The sequence below is a fragment of the Malaclemys terrapin genome, chromosome 16 (genome assembly GCF_027887155.1).
Source record: "Malaclemys terrapin pileata isolate rMalTer1 chromosome 16, rMalTer1.hap1, whole genome shotgun sequence".
Classification (NCBI taxonomy): Eukaryota; Metazoa; Chordata; order Testudines; family Emydidae; genus Malaclemys; species Malaclemys terrapin.
This window is the reverse complement of record NC_071520.1, coordinates 9,351,793-9,377,263: the sequence shown is the minus strand read 5'-3', so window position 1 is coordinate 9,377,263 and position 25,471 is coordinate 9,351,793. Positions and strand designations below refer to the sequence as shown.

The window sequence follows — 25,471 nt, the reverse complement described above, 5'->3', positions numbered from 1 at the left end:
GAGCACGTCTGTCCGACGTGGGCTGCGTTCCTGCGGGTCAGGCGAGGCGCGCTTGTGTCTGTGCCCATGGTGAGACTGTTCTGAGCTGTGTGCTCGTGTCCGCAGGGCGTTTGCTTTTCAGTCTCTCCGGGCACCTGGATGTCGTGAGGGACCTGAGCTTCGCTCCCAATGGAAGCCTGATTCTAGTCTCTGCATCCCGGGACAAGACCCTCCGCATCTGGGACCTGAGCAGAGATGGTACGAGTGAGTGCACGCATCCCTTGGGGTGTTCAGGTGATGGGCCTCAGACTCTCAGCTTGTTATGAGTAAGGCTACGACAGATTCCGTGACTTTACGGGACCTCTGATTTCTTCGGCTCCAGCTGTCAGTGGCTTGTGGCGGGGGCTGCAGAGGGGGCCGTGTGCCCCCCTTGCAGCTTCCCGGGGCCATGCGCCTGTGGCTGGGGTTGGAGCCTGGACTGTGTGCCCCAGCCCCGCAGCTGCGGCCAGCTCCAGAGCAGGTGCTGTGCACACACCTCCCCCCCCCGTGGCTGCAGCCCCTGGAGCCATGGCTGTACCCCCTCCATGGCGGGGTGGCTCGGCCTGTCATTCTCCCCCTCCTCCTCCCCATGGGACTCCGGCTGTCATTCCTCTCTGCCACCTAGCCCTGCCCCCCAGTTATTTTTTGTAAAGTCACAAACAGGTCACAGGCTCCTGTGAATTTTTGTTTATTGCCCGTGACTCATCCATGGCTTTTACTAAAAGTAACCCTAGCAAAATCTTAGCTTTAGTTATGAGCACTCGGGCTACGCTGTGGGAGCTGGTGTCGTCCAGACAGGGGCTCTGCTCTCCTTGGATGCAAGCAGGACTTTGTGGTCAGAGGTCTGCGCCCCCATTATTAATATGCTGAGCTGTTTGGTCCCAGCTCATTGAAAACACTTTGAACCTAACCCCAGGGCAGCTCAAGGAAGCCAGGACCGAACGTGCTGAGTTATTGTGACACAAGTGAGCAGCAAGTGGAGCGAACTTTTGTTTTCCCCCCGGTGTGTGAGGTATGCATGTTAGGAACGCTGGAGGCTGACTGAGGGCTTGTCTGCACTGCAATCCGGGGCGTGGGTCTAGGTTGAGCAGACCTGCCCGAGCTAGCTAGCTTTGCTCTAAGTAGTGTGGGTACCAGAGCTTCAGCACGGGCTGTGCCAGCCCCCCTGGAACCCTGGATAATTCTTTGCATGGCTAGCCTGTGCCGAGCTCCATGCAGCCGTAGCTCCGGTACCCAAGCTAGCTAGACTACAGCTAGCTTGGGTATGTCTACGCAAGCCACAATCGCCCCCTCCCTCCCGGATTGCAGTGTAGACATGCCCTGAGAATAAACCCGATGCAGCAGAGAGTGTGTCCGCATGGGGAAATCTATCAGATCTAATCTGGTCTGAGACACCCTGCTTCCAGGGCTGGCTTCAGAGAGAGCAGGCGGAGGTAGGAACCAGCCTTCCAGCTCTCCCTAAAAAAAGAAGAACAGGAGTACTTGTGGCACCTTAGAGACTAACAAATTTATTAGAGCATAAGCTTTCGTGGACTACAGCCCACTTCTTCGGATGCATATAGAATGGAACATATATTGAGGAGATATATATACACACATACACAGTTGTCTAGACAACTCCCACCTGTTTATGCTCTCTGTATGTGTGTATATATATCTCCTCAATATATGTTCCATTCTATATGCATCCGAAGAAGTGGGCTGTAGTCCACGAAAGCTTATGCTCTAATAAATTTGTTAGTCTCTAAGGTGCCACAAGTACTCCTGTTCTTCTTTTTGCGGATACAGACTAACACGGCTGTTACTCTGAAACCAGCTCTCCCTGTCTCTGGACTGGATGCTTTTCTCACAAACTGTTGCTGCCATCCCCAGGTAAGCAGGTCCAGGTGCTGTCTGGCCATACGCAGTGGGTGTACTGCTGCTCCATCTCCCCTGATTGCAGCATGCTGTGCTCTGCGGCTGGAGAGAAATCGGTGAGTCTTGCCTATTATTGGGGGGCGGGGGGAGTGGTCTCATTTCTCGCCCGTTCAGCTGTCAGAGAGCTCACCGTATCCTCTGTAGTGCGGACGAGCTGGCTTAGTGGTGTGTGCTGGCCCTCGGGTCTCTGGGATCCAGCAGCTCTTCTGAATGGACCTGCCTTGTGTTTACTGCCCCTGACCATTACCCGTCTTGCTCTTCTGCCATCCCAGCCCTTCTCCCTGATCCAGTGGTGCCGTTCCATAGACTGGTCAGCAGGGGTCACCCTTGTTCGTTGTACCCATGTCCCATCCCCCACAGTTCCTGCCCTTTGTCTTTCCCAGGTACGATATCCTGCCCTCCCCCACGCCATGGTGATAGAGTCCAAAGCCTCATCCTCTTCGCTGTGTCTCAAGCCCAGGGCTGCTGCTTGCTCAGACCGTGGGGGATGGGGAGAAGGGAGGGGATGGGAAGATCTGGAGAGAGCGCTGTCTCTCCCACCCGCGTGCCAGCGCCTCGGGCGCTAAGGCAGGATTCTCCCGGAAGCTGGGTCTGGAGATGCTGCTCTTCCACCACCGAGCTGGGTGGAGCAGGCCCAGGTGAAGCAGCTTGCAGGGTGGGGCTGGGTACGCTGTCCCGTCACTAGACTCCACTCCCGCTGCTCGCAGGACTTGCCAGGTGGCGCAGACATGCTACTATTCCGCCTGTTCCCGGTTTCGAGCCCTGTGGTCTGCTCCTGGGGCATGTTCTGGTGCCCTGGATGCAGTTGTTGCAGGAGTGCCCGAGACCCCTGGTGAAGGATCCGGGCCCCGTTGTGCATGGACCTGGGGAGATCAGCGTGTGGGTGTCAGGATGCAGCGAGCAGGGGAGATAGGAGAACAAGGTCCATCCGTACATGTCCCAAGCCCTTTTTGTTACCATCACCGGGGGGAGGGTTCTGTCAAGGCTCTGGGTCCTGGCCACCCTCCCACTGGTGACAATGGCCTGCTCTGGCTGCTGTTACAGCCACCCAAAGGAGACTCACCCTGGCTAACCCAGCGAGCTCGGGGACTAGACCCCTGTTCCTTCCCCCTCGTGTGGTCACTGCCATGCGCGGCTGTTCAGTTGGAGTCTTTATGCTGCAGAGAGTCTGTCGTGCTGAGCCGAGAGCTGGCGTGCGTCAGACTGGCTGGTGCCTGCATGAGCGGTGCCTGTTCTCCCCCTCCCCCACGGTGTCTCAGGAGCTAACGCTTGGTTGGTGACATCCCATGAGGGACGATAAGGGAGATCCTTCTCTCCCCAGCATTCCCAGGCGAGGGGCTGCTCCCTTCCCACGAGCAGAGATTGTAACCCTCTCCCCGTGCACTCCCCCCAGGCCTTCCTGTGGAGCATGCGCTCCTACACCCTCATCAGGAAGCTGGAAGGGCACCAGAGCAGCGTGGTGTCGTGCGACTTCTCACCAGACTCTGCTCTGCTGGTCACGGCCTCCTACGACACCTGCGTGATCATGTGGGACCCCTACACAGGGGAGCAGCTGAGAACGCTTCGGTAAGGAGGGGGGCCCTGGGAGCTTCCTGGGCACCAAGTGAGCAGAGGGGCATCGAGGAGAGGGAGCGCTGGCGGAGAACGTGCCTGAAGGTGCTCCGGTATTAGGGGCTGCTGCACACTGCTAGCCGCATTCCCCCTGCTGTGCATATCGTTCTGCGCCGCTCCTCCCCAGGAGGGAGAAGGTGGCAAACGAATGGCCCTTTCCCATACACGAGGGCAGGTGGCTGCCTGTTACTGCTTTAGGTGTTGCTCTCATGGCATGCGAGGGAAGAGATGGCCCCAGCACTTTCCCCGCAGTGCATTGGAGTCTGTGATGAGTGCCTGGCCCCCAAGCCTCCCCACAGCTCAGCACTGGGGCACTTTCCTTCCCAGTTGTTAAAGAGCAGCCCAGGGACTGGACAGCTCTCACCGTGGAAAGACGCACAGTCTGTGACACGCTCGCGGCAAGGGAAATGCACGTTTAACAGTGACACCTGTGAGCTGCGCTCCAATACCAGCCACAATGACTCTCGGAAGGCAGGAGCTCTGATTTACCATGTGTCCCCCCCAACACACCCCCAGACAGCCATACGGGCCAGGGCTCCATTACAGCTCAAACGGACGTGGTGAGTGAACTCTTCCTTTTCCCTCCTGCTTAGCCACGTTCCGCTGCCCCCGGCGTTGGACTATGGCAGTGACATCCATGCCAGCTCCCTGAGGTCCGTGTGCTTCTCTCCGGAAGGCTTGTATCTTGCTACGGTGGCAGATGACAGGTGAGGGACTTAGTATCTTATGGCTGTCTACTGCAGGGTCCCTGCCAGAGCAGCTAAGATGAGCTACAAAGCTCTTTTCGGCTTCTGGTCCTCAGCTTTCCAGCAGGGACTTCTGCCTTTTGAAGCTGGCTGCTTCTGCTGGTGCCGGGGCTTTCAGAGCAGCATGACTTGACTCTGGTTTTGGTTTGATATGTCTTTGGTCCCTTGTCTGCTGGGGGCAGTACTGGGGGCTGTAGACGCTGCCCATCACAGGTAGCTTTATGTAACTCCTCTTTGGACATGGTGACAAGGCCTAATAGTAAGATCAGCAGGTAAACAGCTGGCTCAGGTGTGTATGCCAGTGCCATGCTCAAAAGGGGAGTTGGATGGGTGTGGCCAAAACATCAGCTTCCCAAGACCAGTGTCTTGTTGGGCTACACACCGTGAAGCACCAATAGCATCCTGACTAGCAACCAATTAAGTTCTGCTGCCTCCACTCCCCTGGTGCTGTCAGCTGCCTTGGAAATCTGTGAGGGACCCTGGAGAGAATTCCTGGCAGATTGAGAGCCTCTTGTGGGCTAAGATCAGGACTGTAACTTGGTGCTGCTGCTTTTTGTCCAGTGCCATTGTTGGCACTGTACAGGCAAACGTCCCAGCTCCTTGTCCCAAAGGGCTTTGCAAGGCTCTGTGAGCTTTTATGGAACCGTTATTTTTGCATGTCAGGGTTGGTGACACTGAGAACGTGCCTGTGGAGATCGAGCTAACCCTGGTATTGAATCGTTGGCCTGATAACCATCTGAGCGAGGTCAAGCTGGCAAGGGTGGTGTGTGATAGTCCTTTTGTCCCAGCTGGTGCTGGTATCTCTAGCACATCTTTTTTCTGGGAGATGGGTTAGGTACATGGAAGTTCTCAGAAGCAGAAACCGCTTCCATCCACCCAGTTTGCTTATGGGCCACTGTCACAGTCAGGATACTGGGCAAGATGGTCCGTGGTCTGACCCAGCAAGGTAGCTCTTATGACCTTGAGCCAAGTCACTTTATCTCTGCCTTGGTTTAAGCCCCTCTAAAATGGGTATAATGCCTGCCTTGCGGTGGAGTCGTGAAGCTTAAGTAACCTTGTAAATTGCTTGGAGGCCTATGGATGAAATTTGCTTTAGAAACATGTGTGGTTATTTTAACTTCAACGGCTGAGAATTTATTTTAGCTGGTGCAGTTGGAGTAGCTAGTGCCACTTGGGTTTGTGAACTCCAGGGTCGTCATTGTGTTTCTCTTTCTCTCCTTTAGACTCCTGCGGATCTGGGATTTGGAACTAAGAATTCCAGTGGCATTTGCACCTATGACCAATGGCCTGTGCTGCGTCTACTTCCCACACGGCGGGTTTATTGCCACAGGGTGCGTACGTTCTGTGCAGGCCCGTGGGACGTGCTCTGCCGAGAGCACATTGTGTTCGTGCTAAGTTTGGGGTGAGGGAGGCGGGGGAATGTGACTCCACTTTGACCCAAAACCTTCTGCAACGCTGCTGCTGTCTCAAAACTGGGCATCCTCAGGGCAGTCTTAGGCCAGGTCTCCGCTACAGGCTTCTGCCAGCACACAGCTGTATCAGTCATCACACCCCTGACCGACGCTGCTGTGCTGGAAGAAGCCAGAGTGTAGATGCTAGATTAAGATGAGCTATTATCAGCAGGAGAAAAAAAAGTTTTGTAGTGATAATGAAGATGGCCCATTTCAGACCGTTGACAAGAAGGTGTGAGGATACTGTACTTAACATGAGGAAATAGGTTCAATTTGTGTAATGACCCAGCCACTCCCAGTCTCTAGTCAAGCCAAAGTTAATGGTATCTAGTTTGCATATTAATTCAAGCTCAGTGGTTTCTCGTTGGAGTCTGTTTTTGAAGCTGTTCTGTTGCAAAATTGCCACCTTTAAGATCTTTTCTCCTCCCTTGGTGTTCACACCTCTACTGCTAGCAGAGCACCTCACCCTCCCTCATTGAACTAACCTCATTATCTCCATACTGATTTATACCTGCCTCTGGAGATTTCCATTACTTGCATCTGAAGAAGTGAGGTTCTTACCCACGAAAGCTTATGCTCCCAATACTTCTGTTAGTCTTAAAGGTGCCACAGAACCCTCTGTTGCTTTTTACAGATTCAGACTAACACGGCTACCCCTCTGATACTTGACACCTTTAAGACTGTTACTTTCTTAGTTTTTTTTCTCCTGCTGATAATAGCTCATCTTAATTAATTAGCCTCTTAGAGTTGGTACGGCAACTTCCACCTTTTCATGTTCTCTGTATGTATAAATATCTTCTCACTGTATGTTCCCTTCCATGCATCTGATGAAGTGGGCTGCAGCCCACGAAAGCTTATGCTCCAATACATTCCTTAGTCTCTAAGGTGCCACAAATACTCCTGGCATAGCTGTGTCCACACTAGGAGCACTTTGCCGGTGTATTACAGCGTGATTCCTATACTGGAATAAGGCTCCTAGTGTAGACATGACCTTGGTGCCAGGAGAGAGCGATGTTGGAAAATACTGTGCTCGGAGCATTGTCTTCCCTCCCAATTCCCTCCTAACCGAACTTCATTGGGTTCCTGCCTTATTCTTCCACCTCAGCTAGCAACCTCCCCGCCCCCGCTCCTCTCGGGTTCAGCAGCGAGCGGTGATGCTGCAGTCAGCCTTTCTCCGGTGTGTCTGCAGCAGCCTCTGTCGGAACACGCAGTGACAGTGCAGCTTTCTCAACCAGAAACGAGGCCTTGTTCTGGGTTTCTCTTGAGCGTGCCGGATGGGCTCTCAAGAAGTCATCCCACCTGGCGGGGGGAAAAGGGGTGCGAGTGAGCGCCTGTGGTCTCCCGTGGAGTGGAAAATCTGCAAGGCTGTTGCAAGTCAGTGATTGATGACTAGCCACTTCCTAAAAGTCCTGTGTGGGCAGCTTTTTCTTTCCTCCCCAGGCAGGAGTGGGGTCAGGGCCACAGTTGCCAACTTTCATGCGGTAAATAAGCATCCTGACTTTCACAATAAGCCCAAAATCAAGCTAATCCCATTTCAAAACAAGCCAATCCCTAAGAACCCCAACACTGTGTGACTAGACCTCCCCCGGCGTGCAGTCTGGAACTGTGGTGGGCCCGCTGTGCACCCCTGACTCTCTCCACTCCTTGCCCCTGCTGGCCGGGAGCTGATCAAAAAAAAGAAGCAACAAGCTACAAGCCAAAAACTAGCCAACAAGCCATTTCCAAGCCAATAACAAGCCCAATTTCTGCATTTTTTCCCCATGGGTTTGGCATGTCTGGTCAGGGCACACATGCTGTGTTGTTCAGATGCTGAGCTGCGTGGATGCTAACCTTTGTCCTCCGTCTCTTGTTTCAGGACGAGAGATGGCCACGTCCAGTTCTGGAGCGCCCCCAAGGTCCTCTCATCACTCAAGCACTTGTGCCGTAAAGCTCTCCGCACCTTCCTAACAACGTACCAGGTCCTAGCACTACCCATTCCCAAGAAAATGAAAGAGTTCCTCACTTACAGGACCTTTTAAACCCTGTGTAGTACATGGGGTCCAAAGAACCCTGGAGCTGGCTGGCTTCCTTCCATCCTTCCGAGCTTTGTTCTGGAACGGAGGAGCAGCTGGGGTTATAAAATGGTCACGAAGACCCACTACGTTCTATGGTTCTAGTACAAGAAGGATTTCTGTTCCTCTGTTTGGGGCTGTATCTTTGACCATGTAGGTTATTTTAATAAGAGAACCCAGCAAAAACATGCAGTGGGCTAGTTGATTGAGCTTTGAATTTGTTAGAATTCAACTCTGACAAGGAGCAAGAGTTTTACTCAAGTGATCCATCCACGCTGATAGCTGTGCAGGGCATTTGGTTCAGAAGGACCCTGCCAACAGCAACGCACGTTTCAATTCTCTCTAGGTGCTTTCACTTCAAGTGCAATTGCTGAACATTGTGTGTTAAAAGCTAGAGGGCTGTGAGAAGCTGCCTTCACTGGTATGGCAATCCAAACTCAAACGTGCACTTTCACGAATGAGAAGCTGTGTCCCCTAGTTGAGTTACGCAACGAGGCAGTGGCTTTCATGTTTACTTTCTTTGGCCTGGTTCCAAGACGGCTGAACCTGAACAAGTCTCTGCATTGTGGGCAAAGACTTCAAAATAAAAGATTTTGTTTCCCCCTTTTGGGTTTGAAGAGTTAGAGATGCTCTTCCTAGAGCCATTTTGTGGGTGACAAAAGTACACGGCCCTGAGGGAGCCCCGAATGTTCAGTCGCAGGGGCCTGGTGAGGAGTGAGATTGAGGTCTTAACTTTGAGGGGTGAAAGATCCCCTTAATACTAGTGTAGCTGCCAGTCTGAAATTGGCTTGATCAGCTCACTTGGCAGAGACACTAGCAAAGTACTTGTGGTTTGGTTATATGGTGTAAGGCATGGCTTTCTCCTGTGTGTAATGGAGAGGTGAACACCTTAAGGACAGTGACTGGGGGGGTTGGGAGGTGCTCTGCACCAAGCCAGCTGCTGGTCTGTTTTTGTGAAAGTGATTTCAACTTTGGGCAGCTTTTTATTTGTATCCCCATGGCATACACTAATTGTGGCAGAGCCTGGCTAGTTTGCATTATGGGGGAGGCCAAGCATGAACTTGTGAATTTTGCAAATGTTTGTGTGTGTGTGTGCGCGTGCATGTGTGTGGAGGGGGATTTAAAATACAACCACTAACTACCAGAGCTGATTTGTTCACTCACTTTGACAAGTCTAGTTGTTGAATTATCCAGTGTACTATCCTAGTAAACGTTCTGTGGCCTAGTTTTTAAGAGTGGTGACTTCTTGGCACTATGGTAACTTCTTACACTTGGCAGAGAGACAGCAGATGACCAGTTTTTCATGCAGATGACAGGGCTCTATTGTCCCCGCTCTTGTGCTGCTTGCTCACTTTCTCTCCTGCCAAAGTACTGCTTTTTGGAGTCTAGTTTCCAGGGAGTTTTCCAGCCAGGGCTAATGACTCATGTGTACTGTATCAAAGGGGGGGGGGGTGTGATGCTGTCTCTCATACTCCTCCGTTTCATTTGGGCTCATTTCTGGCAGCAGTAGCAGCACATGCTTTATCGTAATTGCTCCATTCCCCCTTTTTATAACTACCCCTGTATCTAGTGCCATACAAGCTACTTCAGAACGCATGGTAGTGACTGACAGGACAGGCTAATAACTTCCCCTTGAAACTAGGGGGAGACTTTTTCCCCTTTTTAGAAAAATTATATCACCTATAAATTGGAATCTAGCCCCAAGAGACTAAGCTTTTAATATCCCTAAATCTTTCAAAAATACCCCCCAAACCTTAAATGCCATTGGACTTCCTCTTAATGAGCACAAGTGATAGCATAGGTTAGCTCGAAGATAGCTGTCCACACCCTGCTGCTGTAATAGTAAAACAAAGGGAAAAGTGGCACCACTCAGCTTGGGTTACTCCTGGCCCCAGATTGGGTGAAGCTAGGTCTGATCCAGTGAACCTAAAACCAATGTGTTAAAATTCTGAACGATAGCTCACTAATGGATCACAGCAGCAAGACTATGGGGCCCTTTCTCTAATGCTGGGAGCAAGGTTAGTGGGGGAAGGGGGTATTGTCCCTTTAAACTAGCAGTTTTCTTAAAGATCTATCTTGGCCAGCAACTCTGAACCCCATATGTGCACTGAACCTGTAGCAGAAGGGTGGTGAAATCCCTATCATCTGCATGGAAGAGTAGTCTCAACACCCCAGCCACTTGTTATACCTCAGTACTACAGCTGACCAACTGGTCCATGGAGCATCGCTCTCCAAGCTCGTAGAATGACCGGACCCTATCGCTCACAGCTCTTCACTTGGGTATTTCTTCTCCATTGTATGTAAAGAGCACACTGGGACACAGGTGGACCCTGTCAAGCATCCTGACTTGTGAAGATGGTTTTAATTTTTACTTGAATGTGATCTGTAGTATTGCCATCATGTACACAGGAGCCTGAGATGTTTATTAACTTCAAGAGGCAAAATAAATTTTTTTCCCTTTCATACAACTGGTGCCACCAGACTCCTTGTTGTTTTTGTAGATACAGACTAACACGGCTACCCCCTGATACTTGACTACTAGTGTGTTGTCCTTCCTAGGCTGTAACTACACTAACCTCCTACAATCAGGATAGCAGGCCCGAAGCACCTACTGTAAAGCCAGTTTACAGAATTTAGGGCATTGATTAAATCAAGAGACCCCTGTATTCTGCACTAGGTAATGGTACACATGTCTGTCTGAGAAGATCCTTCTGAGATCAGTTAAGGCTTCCTGTGAAATTGTGTCACGGGAAACATCATTTAAAGTCCCATACAAGGGGAAAGCTCTAGACCCCTTCTGCTATACAGAATTCTGCCCCTAAAGTCCCTGCAGGCTAAATGGGTCAAATCTGCTGCTGCTCTACGAGTGCAGTTCCACTCGTCAGGGAAAGTGAGATACTTACACTGATGGTGAATTTGGACCAAAGTCTCCCAGGACATGAAAGGAGCTTGCAGCCTTAAAACCCAGCAACAGCCAGCTTTAGCTACAGTGGGCCCCACAAAGTCAACCCCTTCCTCGGGTGTAAGGTTCATCTCTTCCCTACCTTACACCTTGGAAGGGAAGTATTTCATGCTGTAGCTTATACACGGACAACTTCTTAGCACTGTGTCTATTACCTCACCCTTAGCTGCAAAGGGCTAAATTCTTCCCTCAAATGCTTGTGCTGAGTTCCCCTTAAGTCAAGAGCAATAAGGTGCACGTATCTGAAGGTCAAATTTGTCCCCTACATTGTCACCAGTATATGGGGCTTCTAATACAGGGGGTAAGGAACTGCAGAAGCCACTGGACTCGTGTTCAGACAAGGACATTCTTCTTTACTTCTTAGCGGGAGGGGTGAGGGTGTAAACTGTGCTTGCAGGAAGCCACTGGCCCTAAGCCTCAGCTACAATCAAGTCCCTGGTGACTTGGAACGCAGCAATAAGGGAGCTTAGCTGAATCTTCTCGCTTGTCCCCGCAGCCAGTCTGTGTCTAAGGCAGAACAAAAGCAAATACTCCATGTGGCCAGATCCTGCGCTGCAGGTATTGCTGGGTCGGTCCCAGCACAAGCTGGGCAAGATGTGGGTTTTACAATTAAACAAAAACAAAAAATCTATTTCACGGATAGCTTCTGAAAATATACGATTTTGCACGTGCCCACCCTAAAACACATGCAGGGGCCACTGAAGATAGTGGGTGCAGTCCTGCAATGGGATACAAAGTTGTGAACGAGGGGTGCAGCATTAACAGTAACCTTCCCACAGGAAGGGTTCAGACAGGCCAAACCTCCTCATCTTAAAGATAATTGTTAGGGGAGAAAAGGCAGCTGGGGCAAGCAAAGCAACTGGCATGGAAGGGATACTCACTCGATGTCTGCCATTTTGATCAGGAGTTGGATTCGGACGGAAGGTGGGAAGTCAACTAGGGAGAGAGATGAAGACAGGTTGAGTAAATGTGGTGTTTTAAAAAAGCATCAAGTCATTTAGAATGCCAGCAATGCCCCTCTGCCATGTACATTGCCCAAACCAGGCAGTCTCTACGCAAATGGACACAAATTAGACGTCAAGAATTATAACCTTCAAAAACCAGTCAGAGAACACTTCAACCTCCCTGGACACTCGATTACAGACCTAAAAGTCGCAATACTCCAACAAAAGAACCTTCAGAAACAGATTTCAACGAGAAATTGCTGAATTGGAATTAATTTGCAAACTGGACACCATTAAATTAGGGTTGAATAAAGAGTGGGAGTGGATGGGTCATTACACAAAGTAAAACTATTTCCCCATGCTAATTTTTTCCCCTACTGTTACTCAAACCTTCTTGTCAACTGTTGGAAATGGGCCTGATTATCACTACAAAAGTTTTGTTTTTTTCTCCTGCTGATGATAGCCCACCTTAATTGATTAGTCTCATTATAGTTGGTATGGCAACACCCATTTTTTCATGTTCTGTGTATATATATCTTCCTACTGCATTTTCCACTCCATGCATCTGATGAAGTGGGTTCCAGCCCACGAAAACTTATGCCCAAATAAATGTCAGTCTCTAAGGTGCCACAACGACTCCTCAAATCATTTAAGGCTCCTAAGTGGACCTGCCCCGCCCTGTGAGGGAGAATGGCTATTTGAGACAGTAATTGAAGATGGCTGTAGCAGCCAATCTCTCGCCCACCCAAAACACGTGCTGCTAATAGCAAATGGGTCTCAGCCATAAAAACCATGTGCCACAAAGCAAAACAGGGCGGGTCAGACACTGCTAAACAGGCAGTGAAAAATCCAAACTGGGCTATTGCTCTGCGGCCAGCTCCATCCCAGTTCTTCCCCCACCTCTGGCCCACTGCAGTTTAACCGGTGAATGGAACCATGCACGGTGAGGCGTTACCTGTGGGGCTGCCTCTTCCCATAGCACAGCCACCATCTTCCCTTGTTATAGCCTCACCCAGAGTCCCCAGACCGTAGCCAGGCCCCAAGAGGGATTCGTTTCCTATGGGTTAATGAGGAACACCATCTACAAGCTACTTTGGTGGATATGCATGTTAGAACGGGGTGACCACATGTCGTGCTGGTCGGCCAGAGGAGCATTACCTCGGTGCACAAACAAGTGGATCTCTGTCAGGATGTCATGCAGAGCCAAACCCTTCAGCGTCTTCAGCTCCAGGATTTCTGAGGAGAGAGTCAAGGGATTTTTTTGCACAGAATTCTGAAGCCTTGGAGTAAATGCCACTGAAACAAGGGATCCTGTCCCCCCGTTCACTGGATCCTTGGTGGGGTGAGCAAACATAGGATCAGCTCTGAATCTACAGCCATGAGGGAGCAGATCGGACCCCGAGCTCCCTGTCAGTGGAGCACAGAATGCTTGGAGGTTGGAAATGAAAGGAGCTGCACCACATCTGCAATTCAGACATCAGCCCACAGGACTGTAACACCCTGAGCTTCCCCGTGCTGATCAAAGGGAACCAGTGCGTCCCCGGGAAGCACCACTCCCCGTGAGAGAAGGGGAGATGTAGATGTACGAGCCGGGGATGCCATAAAGATTTAATTGGCATGAGTAACGCGAGTGGCCAAGTGCCTTATAATGCAAAAGCCTCCCTTTTCCATTCGCACTATTGGTGAAAGGGGCCGCGGGATGCCACCGCATTGTCACCATGTTAGTCGGACACCCGTCTCACTTGCCCATCCGGGCGGTGTAATGGGGACAATCAAAAGGATACTTTTATAGGCAGTGGTGAAGTCCTGGTTCAGCATCCAGTCGAGAATGTTGGCAATGTCAGACTTCAGTGGGTGCCCCGTGCAGGTGTACACGGTGTCCTCCGTCACCTTCCCAAAGGCCATGGTGGTGCTCTGCCAGGAGAGGAGGAGAGGTTGGAGGGCAGCTCTGGCCATCAGACCTTTAGGGTACGTCAACACGGGGATTAAAGACCCGCAGCGTGGCCACGGCTGGCTCGGGTCAGTTCACTCAGGCTCCTGGGGCTTGGCCTGTGGGGCTAAAAATTGCGGTGTAGACCTTCAGGCTGGTGCCCAAGCTCTGGGACCCTTCTCGCAGGGTCTCAGAGCTCAGGCTCCAGACCAAGTGTCTACACAGCAATTTTTCAGCCCTAGAGCCCAAGCCCAGCTAATCCGGGCCAGTCACGTGTTGTTTATCCCTGTGTGGAGGTACCCTCTGTGACTAGAACTGCTTTTCCCTCCTGCTAGCCCGGCGGGACCCGTGCACCATGGAAGACCAAGCTGGATCCTGTTCTCCCTTGTGCATGATCAACAGAAACTGCTCTAAGTGCACAGATGTCACCCATTATAAATCTAGGGTAGGCAACGGGGACTGTGCGGGTGTCACTGGGCCCTTAAGAACCCGGTGACAGCGTTTTAGGAAGGAAGGACTCAGCCTGCCGTGAGTTGCAAGGAAGGTAGTGGAGGGAGCCGTTCTGCTTCTCATCTGAACCACAGTCACCAAGAGGCAGACATGGAACTCCACCCATGTGCCATTTCACAGTCGCTTCAGTACAGGGAGTGAAGAAGAATCTGCCATGGTCTCTCCCCCTCCCCAAAGACAATCTGTGCAATCAGTAACAGAACAGACTAGCTTCCCCACCCGCCTTCCCTGTATACCATCTGCTGCTGCAGCTTTACTCAGCCACTTGCCAATGGTCCTCAGCCAGCGCTGGTTCCCCAGAAGTCACTGCAACGCTTCAGGGATGCGGTGGGGAGAAGGGCTGAGGGTTCAGGAGGGCGCTGAGGTGAACCCATTGCCTGTGGTTGCATTACCATCTCTACCTGGCAGTTCCTGCTGTAGCCAGTCTCCAAGGAGACGCTGGAGCAGAGTCAAGCAAGCAAGCGCACACTGGGAAGCCTAGGCCAGTAATGCACTCTTGCCTACAAATACCACCTACAACTCTGAGTAAGTGGAGGAAGTGCCCCTGAATCTCTCCCTTATCCATGGGGATGAGGGTGTTGCATGTGACCACTGGCATGACCCCGTGAACCATTCCACGCATGCGTCAAGGGAGGAGACATCCATCTGGCCATTACACACGTGGCACCGTTGCCGCTCTGAAATCAGAGATGCGGCCTCTGGGGCTGGAGGGGAACAAGCTGAAGCCACACACAGGACTGTACCTGCAAAATATTCAGAGCTCTGCGCATGTCCCCGCTGGAGAGAGTCACCAATGCTTTCATCCCATCTTCACTTACGTCAGCCCTGAAAGACACAGATTTCAGGATGCACAGCCCTGGAGAATTGCTGAGTCACACAACAGCCACCAGGGGACACCCCAATATTTGAACAGTCCTGACAATGTCACAAAGCCCCGTACGGACATGGCACCGTGACAGGTTTGGGGCCCTCTGTCTCTACACAAAATGGTATCTTCTCTCCTCTTCCTGGCTGCCAGGAGCAAAGACGACAGGTCCTGACACCTCAGGACCCTTTGTTCAGGCCGAAGTAGACTGACAGACAGTCCACCCCCACGTGAGCAGGCAGCTCCTCCGATTGCACTGCCTGGAGCGGGGCTGTACAAGATAACCTTCAGTCGGACCAGCAGACTCCAAGAGGGGCATGCAGGGCATGGAAAGAGCCATGAGGCTATGGAGGCAGAAAGGAAGTATTCCCAGGGGAGAGGCCTAGTGACGTAGAGGAGAATTTGCTGGGCCAAAAAGAAGCACTGGCTAGAAGCAAGTGTGCAATAGCTGCCCCCACGATAAGCTTCCATCACACACACGCCTCTGCCACTGCACTCACGCCTCACCTACGCGGCACCTGCTCTCCCTGGGGCCAATCAAGCCCAAAGGTTCACGTCAAAAAACCCAAGACCTGGGACCAGGCTGAGCTCCGACTGGTTCCACTTGCTACCCAGCTCTTCAGGAGTTAAACACCAGCCCACAGCTCCGCTGTGCCACCAAGGTTTTAACCACAAACCGTGGCTGGTTCCATTGGTCTTAAAGAGCGGTTCTACTCTGAAGGGACGGCCCCTTCTCTCCCCTGGCACAAGCTCCCTGGTGGGCACACAGACAGATCTTTAGTATGAAAAGCAAGGAGCCAACACAGCTCTAGGAGAAGGAGTGAGCTGGTTTCCACTCTGCCTGGAGCATTATTAACAGAGTAATTAAGCTCTAATAAGAGCCTGGTTCTGCTGTGTTGCACCTGGGCAGGCCCCCTGTCAACGGAGAGGCTCAGGTGCAATTAGGACCTTCGTTAGTGGGGATGAGGGTAAGGAGGAGAAAAGCCAGCTCCAGTTCACACAGCTGGCCACCAGTAGAGGGGACCTGAGCGCATTTGCCCTGGAAAACCACAAACCAAGGGGACTCCAGGAGGCCTCTCCTCTTTTCAGTCACTTTTCAGCCCTACACTTGCATTTGAAGCTCTAAAGCACTTAAGGAAGGGACCTGCTCAGAGACAGAGCCCCCAAGGACCTACGGGCATCCCTAGCTGCCAAAGGTTGAAGGGAACAAAAGAAAAGCCACTGAGGAAAGCCACAGTTCCCTGCAGGGGGAGAAATGTGTGGCGGAAACTGGAGAGAAGGACAAAGCCAGCCGTTACTTCCGGAGGTAAGAGGAGGATTTAGGAGAGCCAAGAGAAATTGGGGAGGGAGGATATTATGGAAAGCAATGAGGACACCCGTAATTGCATGAACAAAGGCAGGAGGCAGCTGAATAGGTCAGATGTTCCCCCGATGCGAAACTCCGTTTCCATTTTGTTCGGACTCCCCCTCCCATCCCCAACAACGCTTTTCACTCACATCTCTTCCTTGATGACATGCTGCAGCCTGGGGACCATGAGTTCCGGAGTCAAGGGGCCAAACCGGAACCGTGTGCATCTGGACTGCAAGGCAGGGATGATCTTGGAGAGGTAGTTACAGATCAGGCAAAACCTGGTGTTCTCAGTGAATTTCTCAATCACTGCAAAGGGGGAGGGGGTGGGGAAGGGAATTGCCAATCAGAACTTGCACCAAGCTGCGTTTGTGCAGTCAGAAGAGAGTTAGCGAACGCAGGCAGTATAAGCCACAGACCAATTCCACTCTGCAGAGCGGGGGGCCATAGGAGGCTATGAAATAGCCTGGAATTCCTGGAGCTTGAGTTTCCCCTCCCAGAAGGCTGGACTCAAGCCCTTTATCCTTCCAAAGAAGAACTTTCAGGAATTTACTGTGGGTGGCCCCTTTGGTCAAGATCTGGAATGCTGAGCCCGTGTTGTTATCATGAAGATACTGTACAGCTTCCTCCTCTCACAGCTGCCTTCAGGAGTTAACGTATGTTGCTCCTTTCATCCCAAAGCGGGGTACTGATGGATCTACGCAAACACACACACACGCCATTCAGCACGGGAAACGCAGTCACTGGGGTGGTAGGCAACAGCTCCCTTGCCTACAACCCTGCTACACACACGGTCGTGTCACATGCACAGCGTTACCACTCGCTTGCTTGGGAAAAGCTTAAGTAGACAACATGCTCTGAGGGTGGGAGGCACAACTGCATGAAATCACAGCTGGGCCTAGGGTGACCAGAGGTCCCAATTTTATAGGGACAGTCCTGATTTTTGGGGCTTTTTCTTATATAGGCTATTACCCCCCCACCCCGTCCTGATTTTTCACACTTGCTATCTGGTCACCCTAACGGGGCCCTGTCTCAGCAAATTACCGAGAGCCCTTGAGAGCTACCACACCCGTCTCCGGGCACAAGCCAAATGCCACTCACCTCGCCTTAGGGCATTCTGGGCATCCTGGGTCATGGCGTCTGCTTCATCCAGGATCACAAGCTTAAAACCTTTCCTAATGGAAAGAGAAGGGGCGGCTGCTTGCGTCATTCCTGCCTGCAGCTAACCCGCAGCCGGTGAGCTGGAGGAAGCCCATGGACTTGAGTCGAGCTTGGCCCTGGGAGATTTAGAGCTGGGAGAGACCCAGTCCTACCAAAGCATTAATTCCTCCTTACACCCGTCCCTTTTTCGGCGGAAATCCAGTATTTCACGCCATCGCTCCCACCTGATTCACACCACTTTACCCCAGACTCTCAGTAGTGTCCCTTTGCGTACCCAGAATCCTCTATCTTCTCCCCCTTCCACAGCATTGTTCACACCCTGCCGATGAAGAGACACGTTTCAGAAGTGGCCATTGAGTGTTGGTGCCCAGCTCGATACGCCCAGGGGCCTGACTGCCAGAGGTGCTGAGCTCCTGCAGCTCGAGTGACTTTGGGAGTTGATGTTCAGCATCTCTGATAATCAGGCCCAGGATGGGCCCCCCAAAAAGCAAGGCACTGCACATCAGGGGCCACGTCTGAGAACGTTGGGCCTTGATTCCTTTAATCTTTTAGTCCGTTCCCTCCACACTCGTATCCCAGATGCTCATCTCAACACTCTCCCCAGTCTTCCTCTAGTAAACCCCCAAAACAGTCTGCATACCAGACTGGAGCTGTGGGGACACGCTTCTCTCCTTTGCGTTACAAGACCCCCAGAGACTGCAATAACTTTCTTACTTATCTCCATGAATACTCTTATTTCCTCCTCCCCTATCATGCAGAGAATACTTTCCACACATCTCCTGTCCAGTCACTACCTACCCCATTCTGTTCCTGTGTGTAATGGTCCGTTGAGAAAGCATGTGCTTCCCCCAAAAACGGACCATCTCCTTTTAAGCCAAGAGCGGTATTTCAGCGTCATGCTTTACATTCTGTGGACTCCTTGTGACCGGGTGCATGTCAGGGTGGGGAAAGGGGCCAAGCACAGATAAAGGGAGAAACCACCTCTTGGGAGGCAAGGGATGCAAACATGTTAAGGCACTTACTTAAAGATTGTCCTTGTGCTAGCAAAGCTCAGGATGGGGCCTCTGACTACATCAATTCCTCTGTCATCCGAAGCATTCAGCTAGAGAGAGAAAGAGAGGGGGCGCTGGCATTATTAATGCACCTCTGCATAGCAAGAGCTTGTCTACACCCGAAAGCTGCACTGGTGAAATACTACGGTGGGGATTTAGATTTAGTTAAACTGGTGCAAGCCCCTGTATGGACACTTATTTTGGTTGAAGAGCAGTTGAAGTTTACTGAGATCTACTGATGAAGTGCTACATAAGAGCTATGTATTGCTATTATGGTTGTTAATAATTGGGAAAGGTTTAAGCTAAATGGACGTAAGCCTCTCAAACTAAAATAAGAGACTTGTACTGGTCTAACTTAAACCAGGTCAACTTCCTTGGGTATACCAGGCCAAAGACTGCAGCCTACATGCAGGTCTCACTATCTAGAGAGGCAAAGGGAAGTTGATCTTTAGTAGTGTTTGTTTATGGAGAAGCACTCCAGGATGTGACCTGTAACCCTGGCTAGCCTTTCCCCATACCAGCAGCAGAGTTATGGGGGTTGGAAAGTACCACTTTCAAATGAACAAGAGCAGCAGGACATTGTGATTTACCTCTAAAACCATGGCGTTGAATTCCTTGTCTTTGTAGAGCTGTTTAGCACAGGCCAGAATTGTGGAGGTCTTGCCAGTGCCAGGCGGTCCATAGAGGAGAAGGTGAGGCAGACGATCTTCACTGATGAACTTCTGAACTGATGAGAGATGGGTTAGGGGGTGAGGAAAAGAAGAGACCCTTCTGATTAGATACTAAGTGAGCGGCTGTTGGTCTTCCCGCTCTTAGATTTAGGGGCTAACCTATAGCATCCCCTGCATGCTGAACTCGACTAGCACCTGTGCTGTACTGCCAGATGCCTTCAGAGTGCAGCACATGATCACAAGACCATTTTGAGAGGGGCACATTTGAAACAAGTTTATTTTTTTGCTCGAAAATGCTTAAAAGTCCTGCTTGGTTTTGATAGTCATCTAGTTTACAGGTGTGCCTTTTGCTCCCGAGCATTTCATCAGCTATCTACAGAGTCCCCTTGCATGACAGCCACCCATGGAATGTAGGGTTCATGAAGCCAAGTGGGGCACAAAGGAGGTGGGAAGGGGACGCTGTAGGCTAGGACGTCCTTGCCCTTACAAACAGTGCCAGAGGATCTTAAGAGCCCACACAGTGCAGATGAGGAAAACTTATCTGTGCTTACCTGAAAGTTTCCTTTCTTTGAGTAATAAGATCCACAGATTTCTTACAATGGGTACTTCAGCCTGCCTGCCTGCAGCTTGGGGGCAGAACTAAAGCAGGCCGTCACTAACAGTAGGGAAATGCCTCACACCCTGAAGTTCCCTCTAGCTCAGTGGTTCTCAACCAGGGGTACGCATACTGCTGGGGGTGCACAGAGGTCTTCCAGGGAGTCCATCAACTCATCTAGATATTTGCCTACTTTTACAACCGGCTATACAAAAAGCCATAGCGAAGTCAGTACAAACTAAAATGTCATACAATGACTTGTTTCTACTGCTCTCTATACTATACACTGAAATGTAAGTACGGTATTTATAGTCCAATTGATTTATTTTATTATTATGGTAAAAACGAGAGTCAGCAATTTTTCAGTAATAGTGGCTGGGACACTTTTGTATTTTTTAGGTCTGATTTTGCAAGCAAGTCGTTTAAGTGAGGTGAAACGTGGGGGTACGGGAGACAAATCAGACTCCTGAAAGGGGGACAGTTGTCTGGAAAGGTTGAGAGCTACTGCTCTAGCTGATTACAGATTGTGTTAAATACTGAAAAAGCACAACAGAGCATGGGGATAACGTCCCCTAATGAAATAAACCTGAATCTTTGGGTATCAATTTCCAGCTCTCTGCTGGATGACCATTTGTCTCCAGGGTGTGCTGGATCTGTGGACCTTATTACTCAAAGAAAGGAGATTTTCAGGTAGAGTGCAAATAAATGTCCCTATTCGTCACCAAACTAAGGTCCACAGCTTCGTTACAATGGGGCTTTCATGCAGCATGGCTCCAGGCGGGAGAAACAGGATCATCCAAACTGAGATAGTTTATATAGCCTCTTCCTTCCCCTGGGCACTGAGGCATGGAGAAGACTTCTGCCAAAAAAAAGGCATTGGCTAACAAACAGATGACCGATATGTAGTATTTGGTCACTTAGCCACCTTGCAGCTCTCAGTACAAGAGAAGAGACTTCTCTGTCCCGAGATTGTCAATGCCCCTTGCAGACAGGGGGTTGGATAACTGACCGAAGGAAGAATATTTCTTGAATTCATTTTGGGAATGAATACTGTGACAGTCGTGAGGACTCCCTGTCTGAATTGTAAGTACAGTACTGGGTCTCATCTGAGAGCGCTCCCATGGCCTTAAACAATGCACTTCACCCATTTAAGTTTCATTTGTTGACATCTTACTAGGACCCAACTGATCATCACTTCCTCCAAGGATCCATTTTTAACCTGTCTGGTGCTGGTCGGGGGATTGGATTTGGCACTGCCGCCCTCCTCTGTGAGGCAGAGACGGTGGAAGGTCCCGCGCGAGGGTAATCAGACCCCAAAGCCCCAGCCAGAAAGACAAACAGTCCCACTGCTGCTCTCCCAAAGTGGTGAGAGACGTTGCCCAGCTTTAAATAGGCCATTCACCACCTCGCAGCCGGGGTCTTGACACACAGAGAGGCCACAAGGTGCTTTGCTGCTGTTTCCACATACAAAGAGGTCAGTCATCAATGCCCACCAACCTGACTTAAAATGAGCAAGGATATTTCTGGCGGGAAATTCCAGTTTGCTTAATGCAGCCACTGCCATGTAAATCTTGGAGTTGCTCTAAGGCAAGAAAGAGCAGCTACTGACCTCACCTTGGCACCTGAAGTCAGGCGGGCAGGAACAATTTTTATACTAGGGGTGCTAAGAGCCATTGACCCAACCTATAAACCCTGTGTATAATGGAAACCACTTCAAGCCAGGAGGAGCAGCACCCCACGCTCCCTTAGTTCCAGCACCTATGCCTGTGGTGGTATTCTCTTTTGTATAGTGGGACTCCTTCAGCTTGCCACATGACCCGTACTGCTCTCAGCATCCAGCTGGAGCCAGAAATGTCAATCTACTGGTTTGGTGACTCTGACTAGCCTGAGCTTCCCAGGATCTCCCACGCTAACATGAAGAGAGTTGGGAACAGATCTGCCCAAGCACCTGATTCAATGACAAAGGCCCCTATTACCTGTATGAAACAGACTGGTGTCCTGCTCTCTGAGACAGGGAGAACCTTTTAAGCTGTGACATTTTGAGGCTGAGAGGCCCATACTTGCCATACCATCTGCCAGGTCAGCACTGCCTGTGACAGCGGGTGGAGGAGGGTCAGATGACATGTCATTTAATTATTATTTATTTTTGTTATGGGGCTGATGCCACCTGAGAGCTTTCCCGCCCAGGGAGGGGCCTGAGGTGACACCACCCTGGGCGTGGCTATCTGCAAAGGGCCTGTCTAGTGACGAGACCACTCCTTCAGGTTTAAAAAAAAAAATCTCCCCCAGTTCAAAGCACTGAGTCCCCCACCCACAGGGAAGGCGGCCGTGTTCACCTCTGTAGTGACTGGTGCACACTGGGGAATCCTCAGGCCTCCTAAAACGGAGGCCAAAGGAGCTAGAATGTAGTAAATGGTGGGGCAAAGAGGCCCCTTCCTGCTTGTTTGTTCTTCCACAGCGAGGCTGCGCTCCCTCTCATCGAGCCACTTGCCCCTGAAGCTGGCAATACCAATCCTGACAGCCTCTTTTCCTTCCTGGGAGGGGGGCTGAGGCGGCCCCAGCCGGACTGGGCTGTGACGGGGAAACTATGCTCTGCCCACACAGCTGGCCAAGCTCTCGACGAGGGGAGTCAAGCAGGACCACGGGCCTTGCCTTTTGCCCTGGCTCTTCCCTGCCTAGCTCACTCCCGGAAGCCTGCCAGGGCAGCAGCTACTACAAACACTGCAGAGAGGAAAAGGAGCTGAAGGGACAATCTCCCAAGGAGCAAAAACGCAGCCCTAGGATGTGGCTGGGTATAAGACAGATAGATTTCTGGCTCACATGACCGTTAATCTGAGGGGGAAGATGGGAATGTTCCCCAGGAAAGCTCTGCAGCTGAGTGGTCTGGCCAAGCTACCCATTGCCGGGAAGGCGGATAAAACCAGGGGGAATTTCAGGGAGCAGGGCATTCCCCAGCTGCCAGTGACGGACAGGTCTAGTTCTTCCCCCGGGCAGGCTAAGGTACCCACTGTAACAGATCTGTGGCCCCTGGCACCAAGAAGAAAGGATAATGAACTCTGAGTAAGTCCTTCTGATGACCATAAAAAACAAACTGCATGGAACTCAAGACTGTAAAGCTGGATTGACTCTCCAGGAACAGGCATGTTCATTTACAACAGTTACGCTGAAAGGCTGATAAGGATATGACAGGAGGTAGGAAGGGCACCCTACAAAGGCTGCAATGAGAACCCCCTTAACAGGTTAATTCTAAGCACCTTTCCTCTCTCTCTACAATTTCATACGGATCATTATAGCATCTAGGCCCCCTCCCATATAAAAGAATCAGAGCATTTCCCCTAAAAAGGTTCATGCATGCCCCAAAAGGGTTTATTATGAGAGACATGTTAAAATAATGGCAACACATCACTGATTGGATGACAAGGAAGCAATGCTATTTAACAGGCTTCTGTAAGCTTGCCACTAATTACAAAGATGTTTGTTTCTTAGCGAAAGAGAAGCTGCATTATCTACTGGCTAGTACCTCATGTGACGTCAGGACCCCTGGGTTTGACTACCAGCTCTACCACTGACTTCCTCCGTGACCCCAGGCAAGTCATAGCACCTTTGCCTCAGCTGCTACATCTGTAAAATGGGAATTATCGTTGCCTACCTCAAAGGTATCCTGGGAGCTCATGTCTGCAAAGGGCATAGAAAGGCTCAGATGAAAAACGGTGGCAGTACTAAATACTCACTGGTGCTCAGAATGTCCTGATGGGAAATTAGGTCATTCAGTGTCTGAGGACGATATTTTTCCACCCTAAAGATAAAGATATTTTAATATAAATGCAGATGAAGAGCTGAGACTTCAGGCATTTCACAAGTGTAGAAACCAGGTGTTCCAGGCAGGAGATTTCTCTTTGTTCTCGTCCCAGTGCTGGATAACAACCCACAAGGTTAGGTTAACACTCACCTTCAATCTAATCTGAATTTGTACTGACATCAAAATCTAGTCCTATGGTTCTGGTTGCAGTTCAGAGGGGTCTGTTTTCTGAATCAAGTCTAAGAGGGTAAAAACTTCACAAAAAGAGCTGAGCTTGTAATTTTTCTGCCCAAAGCCTGGAAGGAGGAGGCTCCAGCATCATCAAATCCAAACCCCTGCTGAATCCTAACAGCGAGAGCCCAGTCCAGGCACCACCTCATCCCAGCTGAGGACTCTTTCTAAATAGGATTACTGCTGCAGTTCCCTCTTACGTTTGGAAGCCAGGTGACTCTTTTGGCATCTACGGTATCTTGACATACTCCAAAGTCTGGCCCTATACATTTAGAAAAAGCCTTGCATGAACCAACTGCAGTGCCATCACTTTATAGATGCTGCAAGACGCACACAAGTTTAGGGACTAGATCCAGCCCCATGCTTTTAACTGCAAGATCCTATGCAAGTTCTATGTCTTCACACTGGCTTTTACAGGGGATTGATTGGAGGTGGGCAGAGGAGATGCTGGAGGCAGCTGAGTTGGGAGTTGCAGTATGGCCCCATCCCAAAAGAGCAGGTAAGGTGTGTTCTTGTGTGGCTAAGTACAGGACTGGTTGGACACCCTGTTTTTTTTTTTTTTTTTTTTTAAACAAATGGTTTGTATTGAGCTTAGAGTGGGCCAGGCCTAGTGAATGCAGAACTAAAAGCCACCAAAGCAGGGTAGCCTTATTTCTACTGATCCCTAGGGAACTGGCTTTGGACGAGTTGTCCCAGATATAGGAATCCATCTCCCATGCGAGGAGGAAAATGGCATTTGAAGTTATAAAAGACTTTGTTGTTGATTTACCCAAGTGATCTCCCAGATGAGGTCCATGGAGAGGGCAGGCTACTCCAGATCAGACCAGGCGAGCAAACAAACCAGCATGCCCCAACCTATGCAAAAAGTGCCCGAGATTGATCCTGCCTCTCAGGAAGGAACAGCTTCCCCAGCTCCCAGCTGGAAGCAGGACCCCTCTCAGACTGCAGGGCATAAGCGGGGGGGGGGGGGGGGGGGGGGGAAGAGTCTCGTGCAATCGCACAACCCCTTGCAGGGAGTAAAAGTTATTTTGACCTCAGGAATTACTGCTTCCCTATGGCTCACGCCGTGCAATGCTCCATTACCGAGTTACTGCCTCTAAGAGATGGGGGGAGGGCACGAGGGAGTTAACAATCAGCAAGGGAGAACCGTGCTGGCTTTGAGCTAAGCCCTCCGTGCAGATATCGCCTGCAGTCACGGGAAGGGGGAAGAGCGAAGCCTAGATAACAGCTGCCCCACATATCCCATACCAGCTCCTGCATGCAGCAGTGGGATGGGGCTGGCTCCCCCACGCAGCTAGGGGGAGCGGAGGGCCCGGATCCCCGCTGCCCTGCACATCCCATGCCAGCTCCTGCATGCAACTGGGGGGGGGGGGGGGCACGGAGGGGAGCTGTATCTCAGCAGCCCCACACCCCCCATGCCGGGGGCTGGATCCCAGCTGCCGCATGCAGCGGTGGGGACGTGGAGGGGCCCGATCCCAGGCACGGCGCCTCCCCCGGCCCCTACCATGGCAGGTTCCTGCTCTTCCCGGCCGGCGGCGGCGGCTTGGGGGCTGCAGACTCCATGGGGCCGGTCCCCCGCGCTTTGCAGCGGGGCGCGCGGAGCAGCAGC

At 51.1% G+C, this 25,471-nt stretch overlaps 2 protein-coding genes across 2 annotated transcripts in view; one reads left to right on the top strand and one right to left on the bottom strand.

Annotated features, from left to right (window-relative positions):
• WSB2 (WD repeat and SOCS box containing 2) overlaps positions 1–10,262 on the top strand; it is a 21,606-nt gene extending 11,344 nt beyond the window's left edge. Inside the window, exons 4-9 of the mRNA XM_054006185.1 lie at positions 106–237; positions 1,891–1,991; positions 3,329–3,501; positions 4,140–4,253; positions 5,516–5,623; positions 7,599–10,262. Coding sequence (XP_053862160.1) covers positions 106–237; positions 1,891–1,991; positions 3,329–3,501; positions 4,140–4,253; positions 5,516–5,623; positions 7,599–7,761 — 791 coding nt within the window. The 3' untranslated portion in view covers positions 7,762–10,262. The remainder of the gene's footprint in view (positions 1–105; positions 238–1,890; positions 1,992–3,328; positions 3,502–4,139; positions 4,254–5,515; positions 5,624–7,598) is intronic.
• RFC5 (replication factor C subunit 5) lies at positions 10,121–25,471 on the bottom strand. The gene is made up of 11 exons (XM_054006186.1): positions 25,367–25,471; positions 23,564–23,628; positions 19,157–19,293; positions 18,537–18,616; positions 17,455–17,528; positions 16,503–16,662; positions 14,884–14,965; positions 13,485–13,614; positions 12,859–12,936; positions 11,638–11,692; positions 10,121–11,263 (listed from the first exon to the last, which is right to left on the bottom strand). The coding sequence occupies exons 1-11, from the start codon at positions 25,423–25,425 to the stop codon at positions 11,167–11,169; spliced, it is 1,017 nt and encodes a 338-aa protein (XP_053862161.1). The 5' UTR covers positions 25,426–25,471; the 3' UTR covers positions 10,121–11,166.